The sequence below is a fragment of the Ostrea edulis genome, chromosome 7 (assembly GCF_947568905.1).
Source record: "Ostrea edulis chromosome 7, xbOstEdul1.1, whole genome shotgun sequence".
NCBI lineage: Eukaryota > Metazoa > Mollusca > Bivalvia > Ostreida > Ostreidae > Ostrea > Ostrea edulis.
This window is the reverse complement of record NC_079170.1, coordinates 20,269,961-20,293,824: the sequence shown is the minus strand read 5'-3', so window position 1 is coordinate 20,293,824 and position 23,864 is coordinate 20,269,961. Positions and strand designations below refer to the sequence as shown.

The following is a 23,864-nucleotide window of genomic DNA, read 5'->3' as shown; positions in this document are numbered from 1 at the left end:
ATTGAAATCTTTGAATTCTGAGTACTAGATATCTGAACATTTTCGTAAAAGAACAATTAATACTTCTACGTTTCTACATTACAAAGCTAAAGCCTGGTCTAATACTAATACTTGATACTAGTCGGGTGGCATTTTGTTCACGTCACCAAATGACAAACTCGCTTAGGATCATGATTCACCGGTCATTCACTGTTATCAGTCACCCGATCTTCGTTCAAGGTCATAACATATTGTTTGGTCATAATAGAATATTTGTGTCAATCATAGGCTTCTAACATCTTTCAATTATAAAGCTAAAGTCCATATTAATAGCTTTGGACTTATTCATGAATTTCACCCTGGTCCAGGGTGATCACATATCGACTGGTTTTAAAAAAAAACTTTGATCAAGGAGGAGCTAAATTTTCTGAATTAAACAGTATAACATAGATGTAATGTATTTTTAGTTGATCAGTCACAACGTCCCATCCTGGGAAATACCCACATTCACCCCAAGGGATATAAGTTTCAAAATTTAGGCACAGGCGGTGTGCTCATTTTCGTGTGCATTTAATTCATATGCAGAAGTAATGGAGCTTTTTCCTCTTTTACACCTAACTCTCGGACCTCAGGGCAATGCATTTCACAATTTTTGGTATAGGTCCTAATATATGCTTCATGTGACTATCACATTTATTTCCTGGTTAACACGTATAAATGGTTTTTAAATATTTTATATGTTCTATGCATTTCTACAATTTAATTCATACAGTCCCTTCATGGGGCCTGATTATGCATATATAAATGACACTTAATAATGAGTAATGGGTTATATGATACACTGCATCTCATTCAATGACATATTTACCAAGTGTCAGAATGACTGTAACATGTTGCTCAAAATCAGGTATAAATTCAACCAAACTTTAACCTCTTTTATCACCCGTGTGTTTTTACACAGTCGTCGACACACTATCACCATGCTTGTTTCACTAATCCTATCATCTTTTTTGCTTCTAAATTGTTTTGGTTTTGTTGAAGGAGACCAACAGGGTGATACCAGACTGAAGACCTTAAAGAATTTGATTTACAACAACGCGGAGACCACAGTCAAATTGGATTCTACAGCACTGAAACAACTCATCCAGTTATCGACAACGGGTAAGGTTATTTTCATTATCATTCATTGATCCCTTCTCAATGAACAAGTGAACATAGCGAACAGTGATCAATCTCATAAATCCTGGGGTGGAATCAGGTATTTAGGAGGAGTAATCATCCCCTGTTGAACTGTAACATTCGAAGTGAGCTCTATACATTGATATCCTGATTAGGTAAACGAAATGATATATAGTCCAAATCAGTATGTACAGAACGGTCTAATAATTATTTTGAAATACGTCAAACAGCGTTCGACCCAGTTATAGCTTGTACATGCATTCAGAAATTAGATTATAACGAACATAGAATTTGCAAAATGCTGACTTTAAGCAAGATTTGTACCCCGGAGCATCACCCTATTTGTCAGTAGTTTGCTTCAATTTGATAATTGATTATACGTAGATTATGCTCTCGTGCATCGAATCAGTTGATATATATAAATACCATATGCACGTGGTAATGAAATACTGCTTCACAAATATGGGGGAGGTGACTTCAATTTCTTCATTGTCAATCGTTTGTCAGTTTGCCGTTGACTTCTCTGTTAAATACGATATCTGAAAGGAGGAATATAGTGTCTTTTATTTCGAGTTCACTGGAATATATCGAATTGACATATAATCAAAATGAGTATTGTTAATAGATAAATCTAAATATCAAGCTGAATGCCACAAGAAGGGATTTTTCTTCCTATACAGAAGCTTTATAATAAATTCTGTCTCAGAAGAATGCAAAAAACAGGTCAGCTAATGATGGACCACATTTTGTACCCATTGGTATTCCAATAGACTGTTGGAAGACATCACCAAAGACTAAGTAAATATTGTCAATGATGAACCCCATCATCTTTTGTAATATCAAATTGTGAGTAGAACCAGAATGGTGTTTAACAAGACATGGTAATTTGTTTGATGTTTGAGTACATGATGTGCATATTAATGAAACGAAACAAAAAAATGAACAGACTGTTGGAAGACCTGATCACCAAAGATCACAAAAATATTGTCAATGAGGAAATCTAGAATATTCTTATTTCAACTTCAGAGTACTTGTGCGTGGAATCAGAGTGGTGTTTTAAAAAGTAATTTTTTGGGTGACTGATCACTAGATAGGAAGATTTCTGTTTTCCATTTTTGTTGTCAAATTTATGGTGTCAAAAACTATATCGTTAATTAAAGATAAAAATTTATCGTGAGGAATGGTCGCGTATGTGTGAAGTAACATTTTGAGAATTAAAAACAAAATCAGCTAATTTTAAGTTTAAATGAAGTCCCAGAACTATTTTCTTTGATCATTGTCAATGTCGTTTTGATATAATCTTAGTTTAATCTTTTAACCCCCATGCATCTCATCTGCGTAATTCAAATTAATTAATCTCCAAGAAGTAATAATATGATTACCTATGACACTTCAAACGCTTTTTGATTGGACGGAGTTATATACATTTCCCAAAACGTCGATTGCGGAGGAAAGAAATATAATGAAATACAAATACTCAGATTGGTAGTGCTATATCGGCTCTGTGTAATGGGTTGCCATGGGTTTATCTCTTGATTCACTATATTATTTAACAACTACATAGCTTGATACAATCTTATATCATATTTAAAGTTGTGATCGTGCCTTTGTAACGGTTTGTAAATACCAATAGATATTTGTGTTGCATATCTAAACAGAGATCAAAATTTCTCTGCTGATATTTAAAAGTAAATACATATAGTTGTTTGATGCTTATATAACCATAATTTGTAAAAGTGGCTAATGGCATGATATTCTAAAAGGAGGCTACACTGACCAACTTTTAGATCACGGCCCCCATACCCACGATTCAACAAATAACCAGCTTTGATAGTTTTGTTCCTCGCTGTGTTCAAACAGCTAACAGACGAACTGGTACACAGAGGGACGTGCGAGAAAGTCCATATCACAAACGACGGGCATAAAAAGCTCAGAGCCATTATATTGAATGTTATGTATACTGCAATGTTATCAGTTTTCTTCAAGCAGTAAATGCAAGTTACGCTTTTCTGTCAGGTACATTTCCAAACCGCAAACAACGAGTGAGTTTTTCCGTTTATCCTAAATCGAAAGACCTGAAACTTGGAAAAGGCCAGACGGTGATATATGACGGAATCCTGACGAACGATGGAAACGGATACGACGACAGAACAGGAATCTTCACGTGTCCTGTAGCGGGTACCTACATGTTTGTTCTCGATTGTCTGTCTCCTAAGCCAACAACAATACGTATTGTAATGAACAATAATGCCGTAGGATCTGTTCATATAGCATCTGCTAACTATGGTATATCCTGGCAGCAGTTGAGTAGAACTGTGATTTTAAAGGCAAGAAAAGGTGACCACGTTAAAATAGTTAATGGTGAAAACAACGGCTTCATGCACAGAAGTCACTACTCTGGTTTCTCTGGAACGTTACTGGACTGACTGTACTGACGAAATTGATAAATGCATTTACAAAATTGTATATCACAAGTGTATAAAGGATGAAATATATCAATTGTATACTTAGGTAGTAAGACCACTATTGCATCAATAGTATTGCCTTTGTTATTAATGAGGCTGGTTTGAAAACGTCAATATCGTGATTATTGTCGATTATAACTGATCTGAATGCATTAAACGATAAGAAAATGCTGAAACGTATATGTATATTGACGTATCGCACTAATGAATAAGCACGTATCCAAGGAAAAATGTTGGAAATGTTCAAAAAGCAATGACGTATTAAAGATGTTCTGCAGAACAATTCATTTTCGTGAAGATAATTTTCGTTATTATCTTGTAAACATGCTATGTTTGTGAAAGCTGAATTTTATTGGCCCAATGACGAAATGTTTGATAGCATACTAACTCATTCTGACAGACCAATCTTCTAAAGTAACACAAAATTAAGAGCATGACAATGAAACCCATCCAACACCAGAGGTGCGATATTGTGCCTTGGAGGAGTAAGCATCCCCTGTTGAGCCCTATATCTTGATCAAATAAACGGAGTAATCGGAAGGCAAATCAATATATATAGAACGGCCCTAAAGTTGGTATGTAAAACTTATACGGTATGAAACACGTCAGATAGCATGGAATGTCGCGATATATACTGTATAACGACCACGGCACTTGGGGAAACAAACTTTTTAAACGATATCTTTGAAACTCTGTAGCATCCATTTTAACAGACGTTTGTCTCGGTTTCATAAAATTATGAAAAAACAAACCAAACTCACACATATTGGATCAGCTGAAAGAAATAAAAACCAATATACAGGTGATATTGAAGAATTGCTACATAAATATGGGATTGATTGTATGTAATTGAACGGGAACGGAACAATAAGCTCGAGAGTTGTTTTACGGAATATTGGAAGCTGAATGTAATTAAGCAGATATCTACACATTTACCATAAAGGTGAGTTATTAGTTTGCCATCAACAGTAAAAAAAACAAATGTGAAACAGATTGGCCACTGTTCGTTATCTTCACTTTCCATGAGGAAGATTCCGTGGTGTCTTTTCTTTCGAGTTCACTACGTTATATACTGAATCGTCATATGAATCAAAGTGAATATTGTTAATAGGCAAAATGTCGTAGATTTATCTAGATGTCAAATTGATATAGGTAATTCCGTGGAAGTGTATCGATGAGATTAATACATTTTACATCTTAAGAGATCAGGGCCAAATACGAATCTTACAGATTATCTGCATCAATGAAATGCTAGAACCGGTTAAAATTGAATGTGAATTTATACACGTGATTTAATCAAGGATTGTTCTAAGATTCGGCCGATATTACAATTGTACATATATAGGAATCAGAATAAAGACTCTCAAAGCATGGTGGAAAATTGAAAGTTACGCTCTTAGGACGTGTGTTTAAGAGACAACAAGAACCCTTAAGATGTGTCATGATATATGTATATAAAGACTCCAAAAATTAGCTACTGGCTTCATTTTTGAATGGTGACATCAAGTAAATGGGACATGTCTTAAAAGAATCGTTGTTTTACATACAGTAATGGGTTATAAGTACGTCACAGATCCTTTGGTTTATAAATCATAAAATCAGATGACTGTTCAATTTCGACCCCGAAAATACAGAGGACGACCGTCGGAAAGGATAATACGTTGAACAATCTCCGAGAAACCGTCCATGAATGCACATTTGACCTTAAAGGAACCCAGTGGTGAAAAAGTCATGGATAAATATCAACAACTAATGACATTAGGGAGGAATTGGTCAAACCGAAATCTAAATAAAACAGCTTGGAGAAGCATGAAACGAAAATACTAAGAAAATTACCAGTTTTGATGACTCCCAGCAAGATTTACAATATTTGGCTTTCTCCAAATTAAATAGCTATTGATAAAGGTAGATCGTTCAGCTCTCTTGTTTACATGGACATGGACATAACGTTTAAGCTGACATGAATTCTTGGATACATATATATTTTGCATATGATTTCCTTCATTAGCAATAGAAATTTGCAGCTGAAGCAACTAGACATTTGAACTGCTTGTATTAAGGCAAAATTCTGGCTCTTATTAAAGTGGATAATTCGCGAAATATTAAATACACTAACGCACACCCTCTTTGAAAAATTGATGATTTGTAAAATGAAATAACCCAAGGCTTTTCTCCCCTATTGTCAAAAAGGTTTATTTTTGAATATTATATGTAATGTATAAATCGATATATATATATATATATATATATATATATATATATATATATCATCTTCCGGAATATTATGTGGTCACTTCGCAATAGAAGGTCCACAGAAAGTAGAAATTTTGAACAGTTTGGGTCATCCTCCTGATTATTTTACAATGAACGATTTCAAACATTTTTGATTAACTATTTTGAGTGCCTTGTACACACAGTAATATGAATCAGCAGTTGTGGAAAGCAAAATGATGTCCAGATTATTGGCAGTTAATCAAATGCTATACTTTTGATTTAGCTGACATCGTTCAAGTTCTAAGTACGCTAACAATTCCGGATTTATGTTTTCATATTGGTAGATTCTGATTGCTTGTAATTGATATTGAATAATTAATGAACAGCAAGAAATGACCCTAATGCACATGTGCATATATCAAGGTGGAACAGTCAGAATTCAGTTGAGAAGTGACAGACAGTGAAGGATTACTGAGAACAGGAAAACTCAGTTGCCATTTCGTTCATTAGATGGGCTACGCTGATCATGGATTCTGCCTTTTCGATTTCCCTTTGCTAATTACATTTTACCTCTTTCTGAATTACCGTGTCATCTGTAATTAGAGTAATTCTTCTATGTTTAAGTCACAATTACGGTAGGTTTATATCTTTAGGTGGACATTTTTGCTTTCAGTACAAGCCTCATAGCTACACATCTACACACATGCAGATAATGAATTGCTAAATAGATAACATTACTTATACAGCAAAGTCCAGGTGACCTATTGCGATTTGTAGATGTCCATCGTAGGTATGGGGTGGGGTCGAAACTTTTACAAATAACGAAATTGTAAATCCTTTTCTTTATTAAGAGATATCGATCAGATAAACACTATGTAAAGATATAATGACCAAGAATGCTTCTATACCAAAGTTGTGAAATTTATGGAACCTGGATCGGGAAGTTTTCTTCTTCTTTTGTTGATTTTAGGATTTAAGTCAAAATGGAGATATTTAGCCATGTACCGGCTTTGAAGTTAAATCATTGCCCTTGGCGATCATATTACTCTTTTATGCAAGGTGAAGATAACGAACAGTGATCAATCTCATAACTCCTTTAAGGAATACTAAATAAAAAGTCTGACAAACACGAACCCCTGGATATACCAGATGTGAGATCAGGTGCTTTGGAGGAGGAAGCATCCCCTGTAGACCGGTCACTTCCGCCATGAGCACTAAATCTTAGTCAAAATCAGTATGTCAAAAATAGCCTAGCAATCGACATGAAACACGTCAGACAGCATTTAAACTAGAGATAGGTTGTAAAATGTTAAATGGAAATACAACTTATTTACCTTATACATGTATCTACTACTCCTAATATTTATTATTAAATTTATCATATAAATAAAAAATATAATTAATTTCTTACTTTTTATTTAGTTTTGTGAAATATAAGTTACTTCTTTATTTCATTATGATTTATGACATACGACCACATGTATGTGTCCGGCCATCAAAAGACAGTACCGCAGTCATCAGACGTGTTGGTACACGATGGTCCTTATTTATTTATATTTATTTATTTTTAAAACCATGGGACAACCCATACGTCCCATACGGAGCATATGTATGTTACTACAACACACTTCAACTTCACTATGTTGGTGCATTTGGGAGGTGTTGGAGGGTGAGGCTGGATCGCAATGAGATGGATAGTATTATGGCAGATAATACAGTCACCAATCGGTTAACGATATATAGTTAACCAATCCTACGAATATCAAACAAACAAAGCATTACTTCCAAGGTGGTCCATCGAATAGTGACAGTTACTCTACACTCTTGACAGTACTTTTGAACGAGTTGAGTTACTGTTATTTATACATATTATTTACATCTTAAAATTATTATTAAATTAAATATAAATATTTTTTTTTCCAATCTAAATATCATTATGTTAAATTACTTTACTATTAAAATCTTAATTATTTACATGTCCTTATAATTCCATTAAAATTTTTTTTTTTTTTTTCCAATCTAAATATCATTATGTTAAATTACTTTACTATTAAAATCTTAATTATTTACATGTCCTTATAATTCCATTGATAATTTATGCTTATTCAATATTCAATGCATTCATTAGCTTAACCTTCTGTTTTGCTTATTATTGATATAATAGGCCATCGTACCGTGGTTTCAGCGGGTGAAACGTCACAATGACACAAATTACGTTGTATGAGCGGTTTCAGTGGATGAAACGTCACAATGTCACAAATTACGTCACAAATTACGTTGTATGAGCGTCTTCACAGCGGCTGCCACGTAACTAATCTATTCATTCGCCATCTTCAATTTGCATGATTTATAGCTTCCAATATCATTCGTAAGTTTCCTTCCGGTTGGTGAGTAAAAAGTTTTACTTATATGTATAACTAAGGTTTTATCATGCATGTTTACAAATATGTAAACAATTTCGTATGTTTATATGCATGTTTACAAATATGTAAACAATTTCGCATGTTTATAAGTATGGAAACCACTAAGCATCATTATTCTACTGTTGAATTTTTATATGCTTACTAATATATAAACAACTACATGTGTTATACTTATATAAACAACTAAGCATATAATTCGGGCTTTCTATCGTGTATATCTATATGTTTATCAGTATGTAAACAATTACATATATAAATATCGTAGCATATTAATATTAGGAATATAAACTTTGCGTTTTTATCGTTTTAGTTTATATAAACATGTATGTTAAAGTATAAATGCAGCTATACATCAAATCCAGGTATATTATAAGTACATGTATATGCAAATATACATAAAATTCAGGTATGTTATTATACGTATGTATTTTGTAAACTTCTCTTTTTATGACAAACATTTAGATGCAATGTCGCAGTTTGTATGTATGCAGGCCTGCTACATACTATTATATTTAATATATGTAAGCTTGTTGGATGTATGCGATTTGTGATTTTGCATCTACTCTGTATTTTCATTAATTAATTAAATCTATATGTTTTGTAATTAAGTATACCACTTCTTATGGTTAATATTTTATCTGTCATACAATTTTAACATTACTAACTCACCAATTATTACATTATGCATCTTCAGTTTTATACACATAATACATACTATCGAATAAGAATTATGGAGCCATGTCGTGCTATAAGCTGGATCTAGCTACAGAAACATGGTACAGGGTATGAGGTGTAGCACCTGATGACGACCTCAAAATTCTTGCCTAATGACGATCTCAAAATTGTTGTATGGCAAAATTTATAATTAATAACTAATAACTAGTAGCACTCTATTATCAAAATTTTCTTTGGCGACCCTACCCTAATTCTTTTCTGTATATATTTTAGTTATTTCACATGTATATACATACCTACATCCCTATTACTATTACCTGTTACTAATATTACTAATTATGTAATAATTCTGGTATATTTATTTCGGTGTATCTTGATTTATTTGGGCGAAGGACGGAGACTCGTGCGATTACTAATTATTACCTTCTATTAGAATCCAAATAAATTAAAAAATATATTTTCAATATTTAATTTTATATTTACTTATACAAAAATGTTAAATTTTCATTTACTTATTGAATAAATTAAATATATAAATAAAAAATATAATTTATTATGAATAAAATATATTTTAATTATTTAATTTTAATTTAATTAAATTTTTTTTTAAATTCTAATTTATTGAATAAATTAAATAAAAGTTATTATTAAATTTATCATATAAATAAAAAATATAATTAATTTCTTACTTTTTATTTAGTTTTGTGAAATATAAGTTACTTCTTTATTTCATTATGATTTATGACATACGACCACATGTATGTGTCCGGCCATCAAAAGACAGTACCGCAGTCATCAGACGTGTTGGTACACGATGGTCCTTATTTATTTATATTTATTTATTTTTAAAACCATGGGACAACCCATACGTCCCATACGGAGCATATGTATGTTACTACAACACACTTCAACTTCACTATGTTGGTGCATTTGGGAGGTGTTGGAGGGTGAGGCTGGATCGCAATGAGATGGATAGTATTATGGCAGATAATACAGTCAACAATCGGTTAACGATATATAGTTAACCAATCCTACGAATATCAAACAAACAAAGCATTACTTCCAAGGTGGTCCATCGAATAGTGACAGTTACTCTACACTCTTGACAGTACTTTTGAACGAGTTGAGTTACTGTTATTTATACATATTATTTACATCTTAAAATTATTATTAAATTAAATATAAATATTTTTTTTTCCAATCTAAATATCATTATGTTAAATTACTTTACTATTAAAATCTTAATTATTTACATGTCCTTATAATTCCATTAAAATTTTTTTTTTTTTTTTCCAATCTAAATATCATTATGTTAAATTACTTTACTATTAAAATCTTAATTATTTACATGTCCTTATAATTCCATTGATAATTTATGCTTATTCAATATTCAATGCATTCATTAGCTTAACCTTCTGTTTTGCTTATTATTGATATAATAGGCCATCGTACCGTGGTTTCAGCGGGTGAAACGTCACAATGACACAAATTACGTTGTATGAGCGGTTTCAGTGGATGAAACGTCACAATGTCACAAATTACGTCACAAATTACGTTGTATGAGCGTCTTCACAGCGGCTGCCACGTAACTAATCTATTCATTCGCCATCTTCAATTTGCATGATTTATAGCTTCCAATATCATTCGTAAGTTTCCTTCCGGTTGGTGAGTAAAAAGTTTTACTTATATGTATAACTAAGGTTTTATCATGCATGTTTACAAATATGTAAACAATTTCGTATGTTTATATGCATGTTTACAAATATGTAAACAATTTCGCATGTTTATAAGTATGGAAACCACTAAGCATCATTATTCTACTGTTGAATTTTTATATGCTTACTAATATATAAACAACTACATGTGTTATACTTATATAAACAACTAAGCATATAATTCGGGCTTTCTATCGTGTATATCTATATGTTTATCAGTATGTAAACAATTACATATATAAATATCGTAGCATATTAATATTAGGAATATAAACTTTGCGTTTTTATCGTTTTAGTTTATATAAACATGTATGTTAAAGTATAAATGCAGCTATACATCAAATCCAGGTATATTATAAGTACATGTATATGCAAATATACATAAAATTCAGGTATGTTATTATACGTATGTATTTTGTAAACTTCTCTTTTTATGACAAACATTTAGATGCAATGTCGCAGTTTGTATGTATGCAGGCCTGCTACATACTATTATATTTAATATATGTAAGCTTGTTGGATGTATGCGATTTGTGATTTTGCATCTACTCTGTATTTTCATTAATTAATTAAATCTATATGTTTTGTAATTAAGTATACCACTTCTTATGGTTAATATTTTATCTGTCATACAATTTTAACATTACTAACTCACCAATTATTACATTATGCATCTTCAGTTTTATACACATAATACATACTATCGAATAAGAATTATGGAGCCATGTCGTGCTATAAGCTGGATCTAGCTACAGAAACATGGTACAGGGTATGAGGTGTAGCACCTGATGACGACCTCAAAATTCTTGCCTAATGACGATCTCAAAATTGTTGTATGGCAAAATTTATAATTAATAACTAATAACTAGTAGCACTCTATTATCAAAATTTTCTTTGGCGACCCTACCCTAATTCTTTTCTGTATATATTTTAGTTATTTCACATGTATATACATACCTACATCCCTATTACTATTACCTGTTACTAATATTACTAATTATGTAATAATTCTGGTATATTTATTTCGGTGTATCTTGATTTATTTGGGCGAAGGACGGAGACTCGTGCGATTACTAATTATTACCTTCTATTAGAATCCAAATAAATTAAAAAATATATTTTCAATATTTAATTTTATATTTACTTATACAAAAATGTTAAATTTTAATTTACTTATTGAATAAATTAAATATATAAATAAAAAATATAATTTATTATGAATAAAATATATTTTAATTATTTAATTTTAATTTAATTAAAATTTTTTTTTAAATTCTAATTTATTGAATAAATTAAATAAAAGTTATTATTAAATTTATCATATAAATAAAAAATATAATTAATTTCTTACTTTTTATTTAGTTTTGTGAAATATAAGTTACTTCTTTATTTCATTATGATTTATGACATACGACCACATGTATGTGTCCGGCCATCAAAAGACAGTACCGCAGTCATCAGACGTGTTGGTACACGATGGTCCTTATTTATTTATATTTATTTATTTTTAAAACCATGGGACAACCCATACGTCCCATACGGAGCATATGTATGTTACTACAACACACTTCAACTTCACTATGTTGGTGCATTTGGGAGGTGTTGGAGGGTGAGGCTGGATCGCAATGAGATGGATAGTATTATGGCAGATAATACAGTCACCAATCGGTTAACGATATATAGTTAACCAATCCTACGAATATCAAACAAACAAAGCATTACTTCCAAGGTGGTCCATCGAATAGTGACAGTTACTCTACACTCTTGACAGTACTTTTGAACGAGTTGAGTTACTGTTATTTATACATATTATTTACATCTTAAAATTATTATTAAATTAAATATAAATATTTTTTTTTCCAATCTAAATATCATTATGTTAAATTACTTTACTATTAAAATCTTAATTATTTACATGTCCTTATAATTCCATTAAAATTTTTTTTTTTTTTTTCCAATCTAAATATCATTATGTTAAATTACTTTACTATTAAAATCTTAATTATTTACATGTCCTTATAATTCCATTGATAATTTATGCTTATTCAATATTCAATGCATTCATTAGCTTAACCTTCTGTTTTGCTTATTATTGATATAATAGGCCATCGTACCGTGGTTTCAGCGGGTGAAACGTCACAATGACACAAATTACGTTGTATGAGCGGTTTCAGTGGATGAAACGTCACAATGTCACAAATTACGTCACAAATTACGTTGTATGAGCGTCTTCACAGCGGCTGCCACGTAACTAATCTATTCATTCGCCATCTTCAATTTGCATGATTTATAGCTTCCAATATCATTCGTAAGTTTCCTTCCGGTTGGTGAGTAAAAAGTTTTACTTATATGTATAACTAAGGTTTTATCATGCATGTTTACAAATATGTAAACAATTTCGTATGTTTATATGCATGTTTACAAATATGTAAACAATTTCGCATGTTTATAAGTATGGAAACCACTAAGCATCATTATTCTACTGTTGAATTTTTATATGCTTACTAATATATAAACAACTACATGTGTTATACTTATATAAACAACTAAGCATATAATTCGGGCTTTCTATCGTGTATATCTATATGTTTATCAGTATGTAAACAATTACATATATAAATATCGTAGCATATTAATATTAGGAATATAAACTTTGCGTTTTTATCGTTTTAGTTTATATAAACATGTATGTTAAAGTATAAATGCAGCTATACATCAAATCCAGGTATATTATAAGTACATGTATATGCAAATATACATAAAATTCAGGTATGTTATTATACGTATGTATTTTGTAAACTTCTCTTTTTATGACAAACATTTAGATGCAATGTCGCAGTTTGTATGTATGCAGGCCTGCTACATACTATTATATTTAATATATGTAAGCTTGTTGGATGTATGCGATTTGTGATTTTGCATCTACTCTGTATTTTCATTAATTAATTAAATCTATATGTTTTGTAATTAAGTATACCACTTCTTATGGTTAATATTTTATCTGTCATACAATTTTAACATTACTAACTCACCAATTATTACATTATGCATCTTCAGTTTTATACACATAATACATACTATCGAATAAGAATTATGGAGCCATGTCGTGCTATAAGCTGGATCTAGCTACAGAAACATGGTACAGGGTATGAGGTGTAGCACCTGATGACGACCTCAAAATTCTTGCCTAATGACGATCTCAAAATTGTTGTATGGCAAAATTTATAATTAATAACTAATAACTAGTAGCACTCTATTATCAAAATTTTCTTTGGCGACCCTACCCTAATTCTTTTCTGTATATATTTTAGTTATTTCACATGTATATACATACCTACATCCCTATTACTATTACCTGTTACTAATATTACTAATTATGTAATAATTCTGGTATATTTATTTCGGTGTATCTTGATTTATTTGGGCGAAGGACGGAGACTCGTGCGATTACTAATTATTACCTTCTATTAGAATCCAAATGAATTAAAAAATATATTTTCAATATTTAATTTTATATTTACTTATACAAAAATGTTAAATTTTAATTTACTTATTGAATAAATTAAATATATAAATAAAAAATATAATTTATTATGAATAAAATATATTTTAATTATTTAATTTTAATTTAATTAAATTTTTTTTTAATTCTAATTTATTGAATAAATTAAATAAAAGTTATTATTAAATTTATCATATAAATAAAAAATATAATTAATTTCTTACTTTTTATTTAGTTTTGTGAAATATAAGTTACTTCTTTATTTCATTATGATTTATGACATATGACCACATGTATGTGTCCGGCCATCAAAAGACAGTACCGCAGTCATCAGACGTGTTGGTACACGATGGTCCTTATTTATTTATATTTATTTATTTTTAAAACCATGGGACAACCCATACGTCCCATACGGAGCATATGTATGTTACTACAACACACTTCAACTTCACTATGTTGGTGCATTTGGGAGGTGTTGGAGGGTGAGGCTGGATCGCAATGAGATGGATAGTATTATGGCAGATAATACAGTCACCAATCGGTTAACGATATATAGTTAACCAATCCTACGAATATCAAACAAACAAAGCATTACTTCCAAGGTGGTCCATCGAATAGTGACAGTTACTCTACACTCTTGACAGTACTTTTGAACGAGTTGAGTTACTGTTATTTATACATATTATTTACATCTTAAAATTATTATTAAATTAAATATAAATTTTTTTTTTTTCCAATCTAAATATCATTATGTTAAATTACTTTACTATTAAAATCTTAATTATTTACATGTCCTTATAATTCCATTAAAATTTTTTTTTTTTTTTTCCAATCTAAATATCATTATGTTAAATTACTTTACTATTAAAATCTTAATTATTTACATGTCCTTATAATTCCATTGATAATTTATGCTTATTCAATATTCAATGCATTCATTAGCTTAACCTTCTGTTTTGCTTATTATTGATATAATAGGCCATCGTACCGTGGTTTCAGCGGGTGAAACGTCACAATGACACAAATTACGTTGTATGAGCGGTTTCAGTGGATGAAACGTCACAATGTCACAAATTACGTCACAAATTACGTTGTATGAGCGTCTTCACAGCGGCTGCCACGTAACTAATCTATTCATTCGCCATCTTCAATTTGCATGATTTATAGCTTCCAATATCATTCGTAAGTTTCCTTCCGGTTGGTGAGTAAAAAGTTTTACTTATATGTATAACTAAGGTTTTATCATGCATGTTTACAAATATGTAAACAATTTCGTATGTTTATATGCATGTTTACAAATATGTAAACAATTTCGCATGTTTATAAGTATGGAAACCACTAAGCATCATTATTCTACTGTTGAATTTTTATATGCTTACTAATATATAAACAACTACATGTGTTATACTTATATAAACAACTAAGCATATAATTCGGGCTTTCTATCGTGTATATCTATATGTTTATCAGTATGTAAACAATTACATATATAAATATCGTAGCATATTAATATTAGGAATATAAACTTTGCGTTTTTATCGTTTTAGTTTATATAAACATGTATGTTAAAGTATAAATGCAGCTATACATCAAATCCAGGTATATTATAAGTACATGTATATGCAAATATACATAAAATTCAGGTATGTTATTATACGTATGTATTTTGTAAACTTCTCTTTTTATGACAAACATTTAGATGCAATGTCGCAGTTTGTATGTATGCAGGCCTGCTACATACTATTATATTTAATATATGTAAGCTTGTTGGATGTATGCGATTTGTGATTTTGCATCTACTCTGTATTTTCATTAATTAATTAAATCTATATGTTTTGTAATTAAGTATACCACTTCTTATGGTTAATATTTTATCTGTCATACAATTTTAACATTACTAACTCACCAATTATTACATTATGCATCTTCAGTTTTATACACATAATACATACTATCGAATAAGAATTATGGAGCCATGTCGTGCTATAAGCTGGATCTAGCTACAGAAACATGGTACAGGGTATGAGGTGTAGCACCTGATGACGACCTCAAAATTCTTGCCTAATGACGATCTCAAAATTGTTGTATGGCAAAATTTATAATTAATAACTAATAACTAGTAGCACTCTATTATCAAAATTTTCTTTGGCGACCCTACCCTAATTCTTTTCTGTATATATTTTAGTTATTTCACATGTATATACATACCTACATCCCTATTACTATTACCTGTTACTAATATTACTAATTATGTAATAATTCTGGTATATTTATTTCGGTGTATCTTGATTTATTTGGGCGAAGGACGGAGACTCGTGCGATTACTAATTATTACCTTCTATTAGAATCCAAATAAATTAAAAAATATATTTTCAATATTTAATTTTATATTTACTTATACAAAAATGTTAAATTTTAATTTACTTATTGAATAAATTAAATATATAAATAAAAAATATAATTTATTATGAATAAAATATATTTTAATTATTTAATTTTAATTTAATTAAATTTTTTTTTAAATTCTAATTTATTGAATAAATTAAATAAAAGTTATTATTAAATTTATCATATAAATAAAAAATATAATTAATTTCTTACTTTTTATTTAGTTTTGTGAAATATAAGTTACTTCTTTATTTCATTATGATTTATGACATACGACCACATGTATGTGTCCGGCCATCAAAAGACAGTACCGCAGTCATCAGACGTGTTGGTACACGATGGTCCTTATTTATTTATATTTATTTATTTTTAAAACCATGGGACAACCCATACGTCCCATACGGAGCATATGTATGTTACTACAACACACTTCAACTTCACTATGTTGGTGCATTTGGGAGGTGTTGGAGGGTGAGGCTGGATCGCAATGAGATGGATAGTATTATGGCAGATAATACAGTCACCAATCGGTTAACGATATATAGTTAACCAATCCTACGAATATCAAACAAACAGACATATACATCGTGAGTATATTTTTCCTGTGAATTTCTACTAAGTCTTGTATGAAACAAAGGAAATTTCAAAGTGTTAGATTTCAAGATATTATTGAACATACGTATCCTCTACTTTCCATTGATTTAAAGTTGTATCTGTTGTGGTAGTCGTCATCACTGAGTACACGATGTTAAATAGCGACGATTGCTACGTCGTTGCATTCCTTTGTATTGTATTGGAAATTGTCTGTTTTTGTTAAATGAATGTTTTTAATGGAGCAAAAAGCATTGGATGCTCAGTAGAAAAACATTTTGTCTGAAACATTGTGTTATAAATGAGGATATATGAAGTGTAATAAATAATGGGGTACGTGATACATGTAGCGTGGTTTGTCGACAGAATAAATTTATGTGATGATTACGTTATCATGGATTGTGGAGACTTTTCAAAATCAATATTTTTAATCTATCTCAAAGCTCTACAAAAAACTACCATGACAAGTTTATGGTGCATCATACATTAAGTTTGGTATGAAATTTACGTTAGCGGTGAACTCTTTAATTTTTGTCGTCGCATTCCGTTTTCACGACTGCTACACGTATGTATTTTAAGTCATGTGGAACATCGTCCAGGTTTGAATACAGAGAGCCCGTTCTTTGAAATACAAATTGTCTTTATAATTGAAATCTTTGAATTCTGAGTACTAGATATCTGAACATTTTCGTAAAAGAACAATTAATACTTCTACGTTTCTACATTACAAAGCTAAAGCCTGGTCTAATACTAATACTTGATACTAGTCGGGTGGCATTTTGTTCACGTCACCAAATGACAAACTCGCTTAGGATCATGATTCACCGGTCATTCACTGTTATCAGTCACCCGATCTTCGTTCAAGGTCATAACATATTGTTTGGTCATAATAGAATATTTGTGTCAATCATAGGCTTCTAACATCTTTCAATTATAAAGCTAAAGTCCATATTAATAGCTTTGGACTTATTCATGAATTTCACCCTGGTCCAGGGTGATCACATATCGACTGGTTTTAAAAAAAAACTTTGATCAAGGAGGAGCTAAATTTTCTGAATTAAACAGTATAACATAGATGTAATGTATTTTTAGTTGATCAGTCACAACGTCCCATCCTGGGAAATACCCACATTCACCCCAAGGGATATAAGTTTCAAAATTTAGGCACAGGCGGTGTGCTCATTTTCGTGTGCATTTAATTCATATGCAGAAGTAATGGAGCTTTTTCCTCTTTTACACCTAACTCTCGGACCTCAGGGCAATGCATTTCACAATTTTTGGTATAGGTCCTAATATATGCTTCATGTGACTATCACATTTATTTCCTGGTTAACACGTATAAATGGTTTTTAAATATTTTATATGTTCTATGCATTTCTACAATTTAATTCATACAGTCCCTTCATGGGGCCTGATTATGCATATATAAATGACACTTAATAATGAGTAATGGGTTATATGATACACTGCATCTCATTCAATGACATATTTACCAAGTGTCAGAATGACTGTAACATGTTGCTCAAAATCAGGTATAAATTCAACCAAACTTTAACCTCTTTTATCACCCGTGTGTTTTTACACAGTCGTCGACACACTATCACCATGCTTGTTTCACTAATCCTATCATCTTTTTTGCTTCTAAATTGTTTTGGTTTTGTTGAAGGAGACCAACAGGGTGATACCAGACTGAAGACCTTAAAGAATTTGATTTACAACAACGCGGAGACCACAGTCAAATTGGATTCTACAGCACTGAAACAACTCATCCAGTTATCGACAACGGGTAAGGTTATTTTCATTATCATTCATTGATCCCTTCTCAATGAACAAGTGAACATAGCGAACAGTGATCAATCTCATAAATCCTGGGGTGGAATCAGGTATTTAGGAGGAGTAATCATCCCCTGTTGAACTGTAACATTCGAAGTGAGCTCTATACATTGATATCCTGATTAGGTAAACGAAATGATATATAGTCCAAATCAGTATGTACAGAACGGTCTAATAATTATTTTGAAATACGTCAAACAGCGTTCGACCCAGTTATAGCTTGTACATGCATTCAGAAATTAGATTATAACGAACATAGAATTTGCAAAATGCTGACTTTAAGCAAGATTTGTACCCCGGAGCATCACCCTATTTGTCAGTAGTTTGCTTCAATTTGATAATTGATTATACGTAGATTATGCTCTCGTGCATCGAATCAGTTGATATATATAAATACCATATGCACGTGGTAATGAAATACTGCTTCACAAATATGGGGGAGGTGACTTCAATTTCTTCATTGTCAATCGTTTGTCAGTTTGCCGTTGACTTCTCTGTTAAATACGATATCTGAAAGGAGGAATATAGTGTCTTTTATTTCGAGTTCACTGGAATATATCGAATTGACATATAATCAAAATGAGTATTGTTAATAGATAAATCTAAATATCAAGCTGAATGCCACAAGAAGGGATTTTTCTTCCTATACAGAAGCTTTATAATAAATTCTGTCTCAGAAGAATGCAAAAAACAGGTCAGCTAATGATGGACCACATTTTGTACCCATTGGTATTCCAATAGACTGTTGGAAGACATCACCAAAGACTAAGTAAATATTGTCAATGATGAACCCCATCATCTTTTGTAATATCAAATTGTGAGTAGAACCAGAATGGTGTTTAACAAGACATGGTAATTTGTTTGATGTTTGAGTACATGATGTGCATATTAATGAAACGAAACAAAAAAATGAACAGACTGTTGGAAGACCTGATCACCAAAGATCACAAAAATATTGTCAATGAGGAAATCTAGAATATTCTTATTTCAACTTCAGAGTACTTGTGCGTGGAATCAGAGTGGTGTTTTAAAAAGTAATTTTTTGGGTGACTGATCACTAGATAGGAAGATTTCTGTTTTCCATTTTTGTTGTCAAATTTATGGTGTCAAAAACTATATCGTTAATTAAAGATAAAAATTTATCGTGAGGAATGGTCGCGTATGTGTGAAGTAACATTTTGAGAATTAAAAACAAAATCAGCTAATTTTAAGTTTAAATGAAGTCCCAGAACTATTTTCTTTGATCATTGTCAATGTCGTTTTGATATAATCTTAGTTTAATCTTTTAACCCCCATGCATCTCATCTGCGTAATTCAAATTAATTAATCTCCAAGAAGTAATAATATGATTACCTATGACACTTCAAACGCTTTTTGATTGGACGGAGTTATATACATTTCCCAAAACGTCGATTGCGGAGGAAAGAAATATAATGAAATACAAATACTCAGATTGGTAGTGCTATATCGGCTCTGTGTAATGGGTTGCCATGGGTTTATCTCTTGATTCACTATATTATTTAACAACTACATAGCTTGATACAATCTTATATCATATTTAAAGTTGTGATCGTGCCTTTGTAACGGTTTGTAAATACCAATAGATATTTGTGTTGCATATCTAAACAGAGATCAAAATTTCTCTGCTGATATTTAAAAGTAAATACATATAGTTGTTTGATGCTTATATAACCATAATTTGTAAAAGTGGCTAATGGCATGATATTCTAAAAGGAGGCTACACTGACCAACTTTTAGATCACGGCCCCCATACCCACGATTCAACAAATAACCAGCTTTGATAGTTTTGTTCCTCGCTGTGTTCAAACAGCTAACAGACGAACTGGTACACAGAGGGACGTGCGAGAAAGTCCATATCACAAACGACGGGCATAAAAAGCTCAGAGCCATTATATTGAATGTTATGTATACTGCAATGTTATCAGTTTTCTTCAAGCAGTAAATGCAAGTTACGCTTTTCTGTCAGGTACATTTCCAAACCGCAAACAACGAGTGAGTTTTTCCGTTTATCCTAAATCGAAAGACCTGAAACTTGGAAAAGGCCAGACGGTGATATATGACGGAATCCTGACGAACGATGGAAACGGATACGACGACAGAACAGGAATCTTCACGTGTCCTGTAGCGGGTACCTACATGTTTGTTCTCGATTGTCTGTCTCCTAAGCCAACAACAATACGTATTGTAATGAACAATAATGCCGTAGGATCTGTTCATATAGCATCTGCTAACTATGGTATATCCTGGCAGCAGTTGAGTAGAACTGTGATTTTAAAGGCAAGAAAAGGTGACCACGTTAAAATAGTTAATGGTGAAAACAACGGCTTCATGCACAGAAGTCACTACTCTGGTTTCTCTGGAACGTTACTGGACTGACTGTACTGACGAAATTGATAAATGCATTTACAAAATTGTATATCACAAGTGTATAAAGGATGAAATATATCAATTGTATACTTAGGTAGTAAGACCACTATTGCATCAATAGTATTGCCTTTGTTATTAATGAGGCTGGTTTGAAAACGTCAATATCGTGATTATTGTCGATTATAACTGATCTGAATGCATTAAACGATAAGAAAATGCTGAAACGTATATGTATATTGACGTATCGCACTAATGAATAAGCACGTATCCAAGGAAAAATGTTGGAAATGTTCAAAAAGCAATGACGTATTAAAGATGTTCTGCAGAACAATTCATTTTCGTGAAGATAATTTTCGTTATTATCTTGTAAACATGCTATGTTTGTGAAAGCTGAATTTTATTGGCCCAATGACGAAATGTTTGATAGCATACTAACTCATTCTGACAGACCAATCTTCTAAAGTAACACAAAATTAAGAGCATGACAATGAAACCCATCCAACACCAGAGGTGCGATATTGTGCCTTGGAGGAGTAAGCATCCCCTGTTGAGCCCTATATCTTGATCAAATAAACGGAGTAATCGGAAGGCAAATCAATATATATAGAACGGCCCTAAAGTTGGTATGTAAAACTTATACGGTATGAAACACGTCAGATAGCATGGAATGTCGCGATATATACTGTATAACGACCACGGCACTTGGGGAAACAAACTTTTTAAACGATATCTTTGAAACTCTGTAGCATCCATTTTAACAGACGTTTGTCTCGGTTTCATAAAATTATGAAAAAACAAACCAAACTCACACATATTGGATCAGCTGAAAGAAATAAAAACCAATATACAGGTGATATTGAAGAATTGCTACATAAATATGGGATTGATTGTATGTAATTGAACGGGAACGGAACAATAAGCTCGAGAGTTGTTTTACGGAATATTGGAAGCTGAATGTAATTAAGCAGATATCTACACATTTACCATAAAGGTGAGTTATTAGTTTGCCATCAACAGTAAAAAAAACAAATGTGAAACAGATTGGCCACTGTTCGTTATCTTCACTTTCCATGAGGAAGATTCCGTGGTGTCTTTTCTTTCGAGTTCACTACGTTATATACTGAATCGTCATATGAATCAAAGTGAATATTGTTAATAGGCAAAATGTCGTAGATTTATCTAGATGTCAAATTGATATAGGTAATTCCGTGGAAGTGTATCGATGAGATTAATACATTTTACATCTTAAGAGATCAGGGCCAAATACGAATCTTACAGATTATCTGCATCAATGAAATGCTAGAACCGGTTAAAATTGAATGTGAATTTATACACGTGATTTAATCAAGGATTGTTCTAAGATTCGGCCGATATTACAATTGTACATATATAGGAATCAGAATAAAGACTCTCAAAGCATGGTGGAAAATTGAAAGTTACGCTCTTAGGACGTGTGTTTAAGAGACAACAAGAACCCTTAAGATGTGTCATGATATATGTATATAAAGACTCCAAAAATTAGCTACTGGCTTCATTTTTGAATGGTGACATCAAGTAAATGGGACATGTCTTAAAAGAATCGTTGTTTTACATACAGTAATGGGTTATAAGTACGTCACAGATCCTTTGGTTTATAAATCATAAAATCAGATGACTGTTCAATTTCGACCCCGAAAATACAGAGGACGACCGTCGGAAAGGATAATACGTTGAACAATCTCCGAGAAACCGTCCATGAATGCACATTTGACCTTAAAGGAACCCAGTGGTGAAAAAGTCATGGATAAATATCAACAACTAATGACATTAGGGAGGAATTGGTCAAACCGAAATCTAAATAAAACAGCTTGGAGAAGCATGAAACGAAAATACTAAGAAAATTACCAGTTTTGATGACTCCCAGCAAGATTTACAATATTTGGCTTTCTCCAAATTAAATAGCTATTGATAAAGGTAGATCGTTCAGCTCTCTTGTTTACATGGACATGGACATAACGTTTAAGCTGACATGAATTCTTGGATACATATATATTTTGCATATGATTTCCTTCATTAGCAATAGAAATTTGCAGCTGAAGCAACTAGACATTTGAACTGCTTGTATTAAGGCAAAATTCTGGCTCTTATTAAAGTGGATAATTCGCGAAATATTAAATACACTAACGCACACCCTCTTTGAAAAATTGATGATTTGTAAAATGAAATAACCCAAGGCTTTTCTCCCCTATTGTCAAAAAGGTTTATTTTTGAATATTATATGTAATGTATAAATCGATATATATATATATATATATATATATATATATATATATATATCATCTTCCGGAATATTATGTGGTCACTTCGCAATAGAAGGTCCACAGAAAGTAGAAATTTTGAACAGTTTGGGTCATCCTCCTGATTATTTTACAATGAACGATTTCAAACATTTTTGATTAACTATTTTGAGTGCCTTGTACACACAGTAATATGAATCAGCAGTTGTGGAAAGCAAAATGATGTCCAGATTATT

At 31.5% G+C, this 23,864-nt stretch overlaps 3 protein-coding genes across 3 annotated transcripts in view; 2 read left to right on the top strand and 1 right to left on the bottom strand.

Annotated features, from left to right (window-relative positions):
• The window catches only part of LOC125655511 (complement C1q-like protein 4), a 215,811-nt gene that overhangs the window by 116,434 nt on the left and 75,513 nt on the right, over positions 1 to 23,864 (bottom strand). The gene's annotated exons all lie outside the window — the stretch shown is intronic.
• Positions 937 to 3,867, top strand: LOC130047899 (complement C1q subcomponent subunit A-like). Its single transcript, XM_056143632.1, has 2 exons — positions 937 to 1,140; positions 3,175 to 3,867. The coding sequence occupies exons 1-2, from the start codon at positions 960 to 962 to the stop codon at positions 3,582 to 3,584; spliced, it is 591 nt and encodes a 196-aa protein (XP_055999607.1). The 5' UTR covers positions 937 to 959; the 3' UTR covers positions 3,585 to 3,867.
• LOC130047898 (complement C1q subcomponent subunit A-like) lies at positions 18,714 to 21,644 on the top strand. Its single transcript, XM_056143631.1, has 2 exons — positions 18,714 to 18,917; positions 20,952 to 21,644. Exons 1-2 carry the CDS (start codon positions 18,737 to 18,739, stop codon positions 21,359 to 21,361), a joined length of 591 nt encoding a protein of 196 aa, XP_055999606.1. The 5' UTR covers positions 18,714 to 18,736; the 3' UTR covers positions 21,362 to 21,644.

Coding starts and splice junctions, on each gene's coding strand:
- LOC130047899 (XM_056143632.1), top strand. CDS start 960: ATGCTTGTTTCACTAATCCTATCATCTTTTTTGCTTCTAAATTGTTTT. Junction 1,141..3,174: donor CATCCAGTTATCGACAACGG/GTAAGGTTATTT, acceptor CTTTTCTGTCAG/GTACATTTCCAAACCGCAAA.
- LOC130047898 (XM_056143631.1), top strand. CDS start 18,737: ATGCTTGTTTCACTAATCCTATCATCTTTTTTGCTTCTAAATTGTTTT. Junction 18,918..20,951: donor CATCCAGTTATCGACAACGG/GTAAGGTTATTT, acceptor CTTTTCTGTCAG/GTACATTTCCAAACCGCAAA.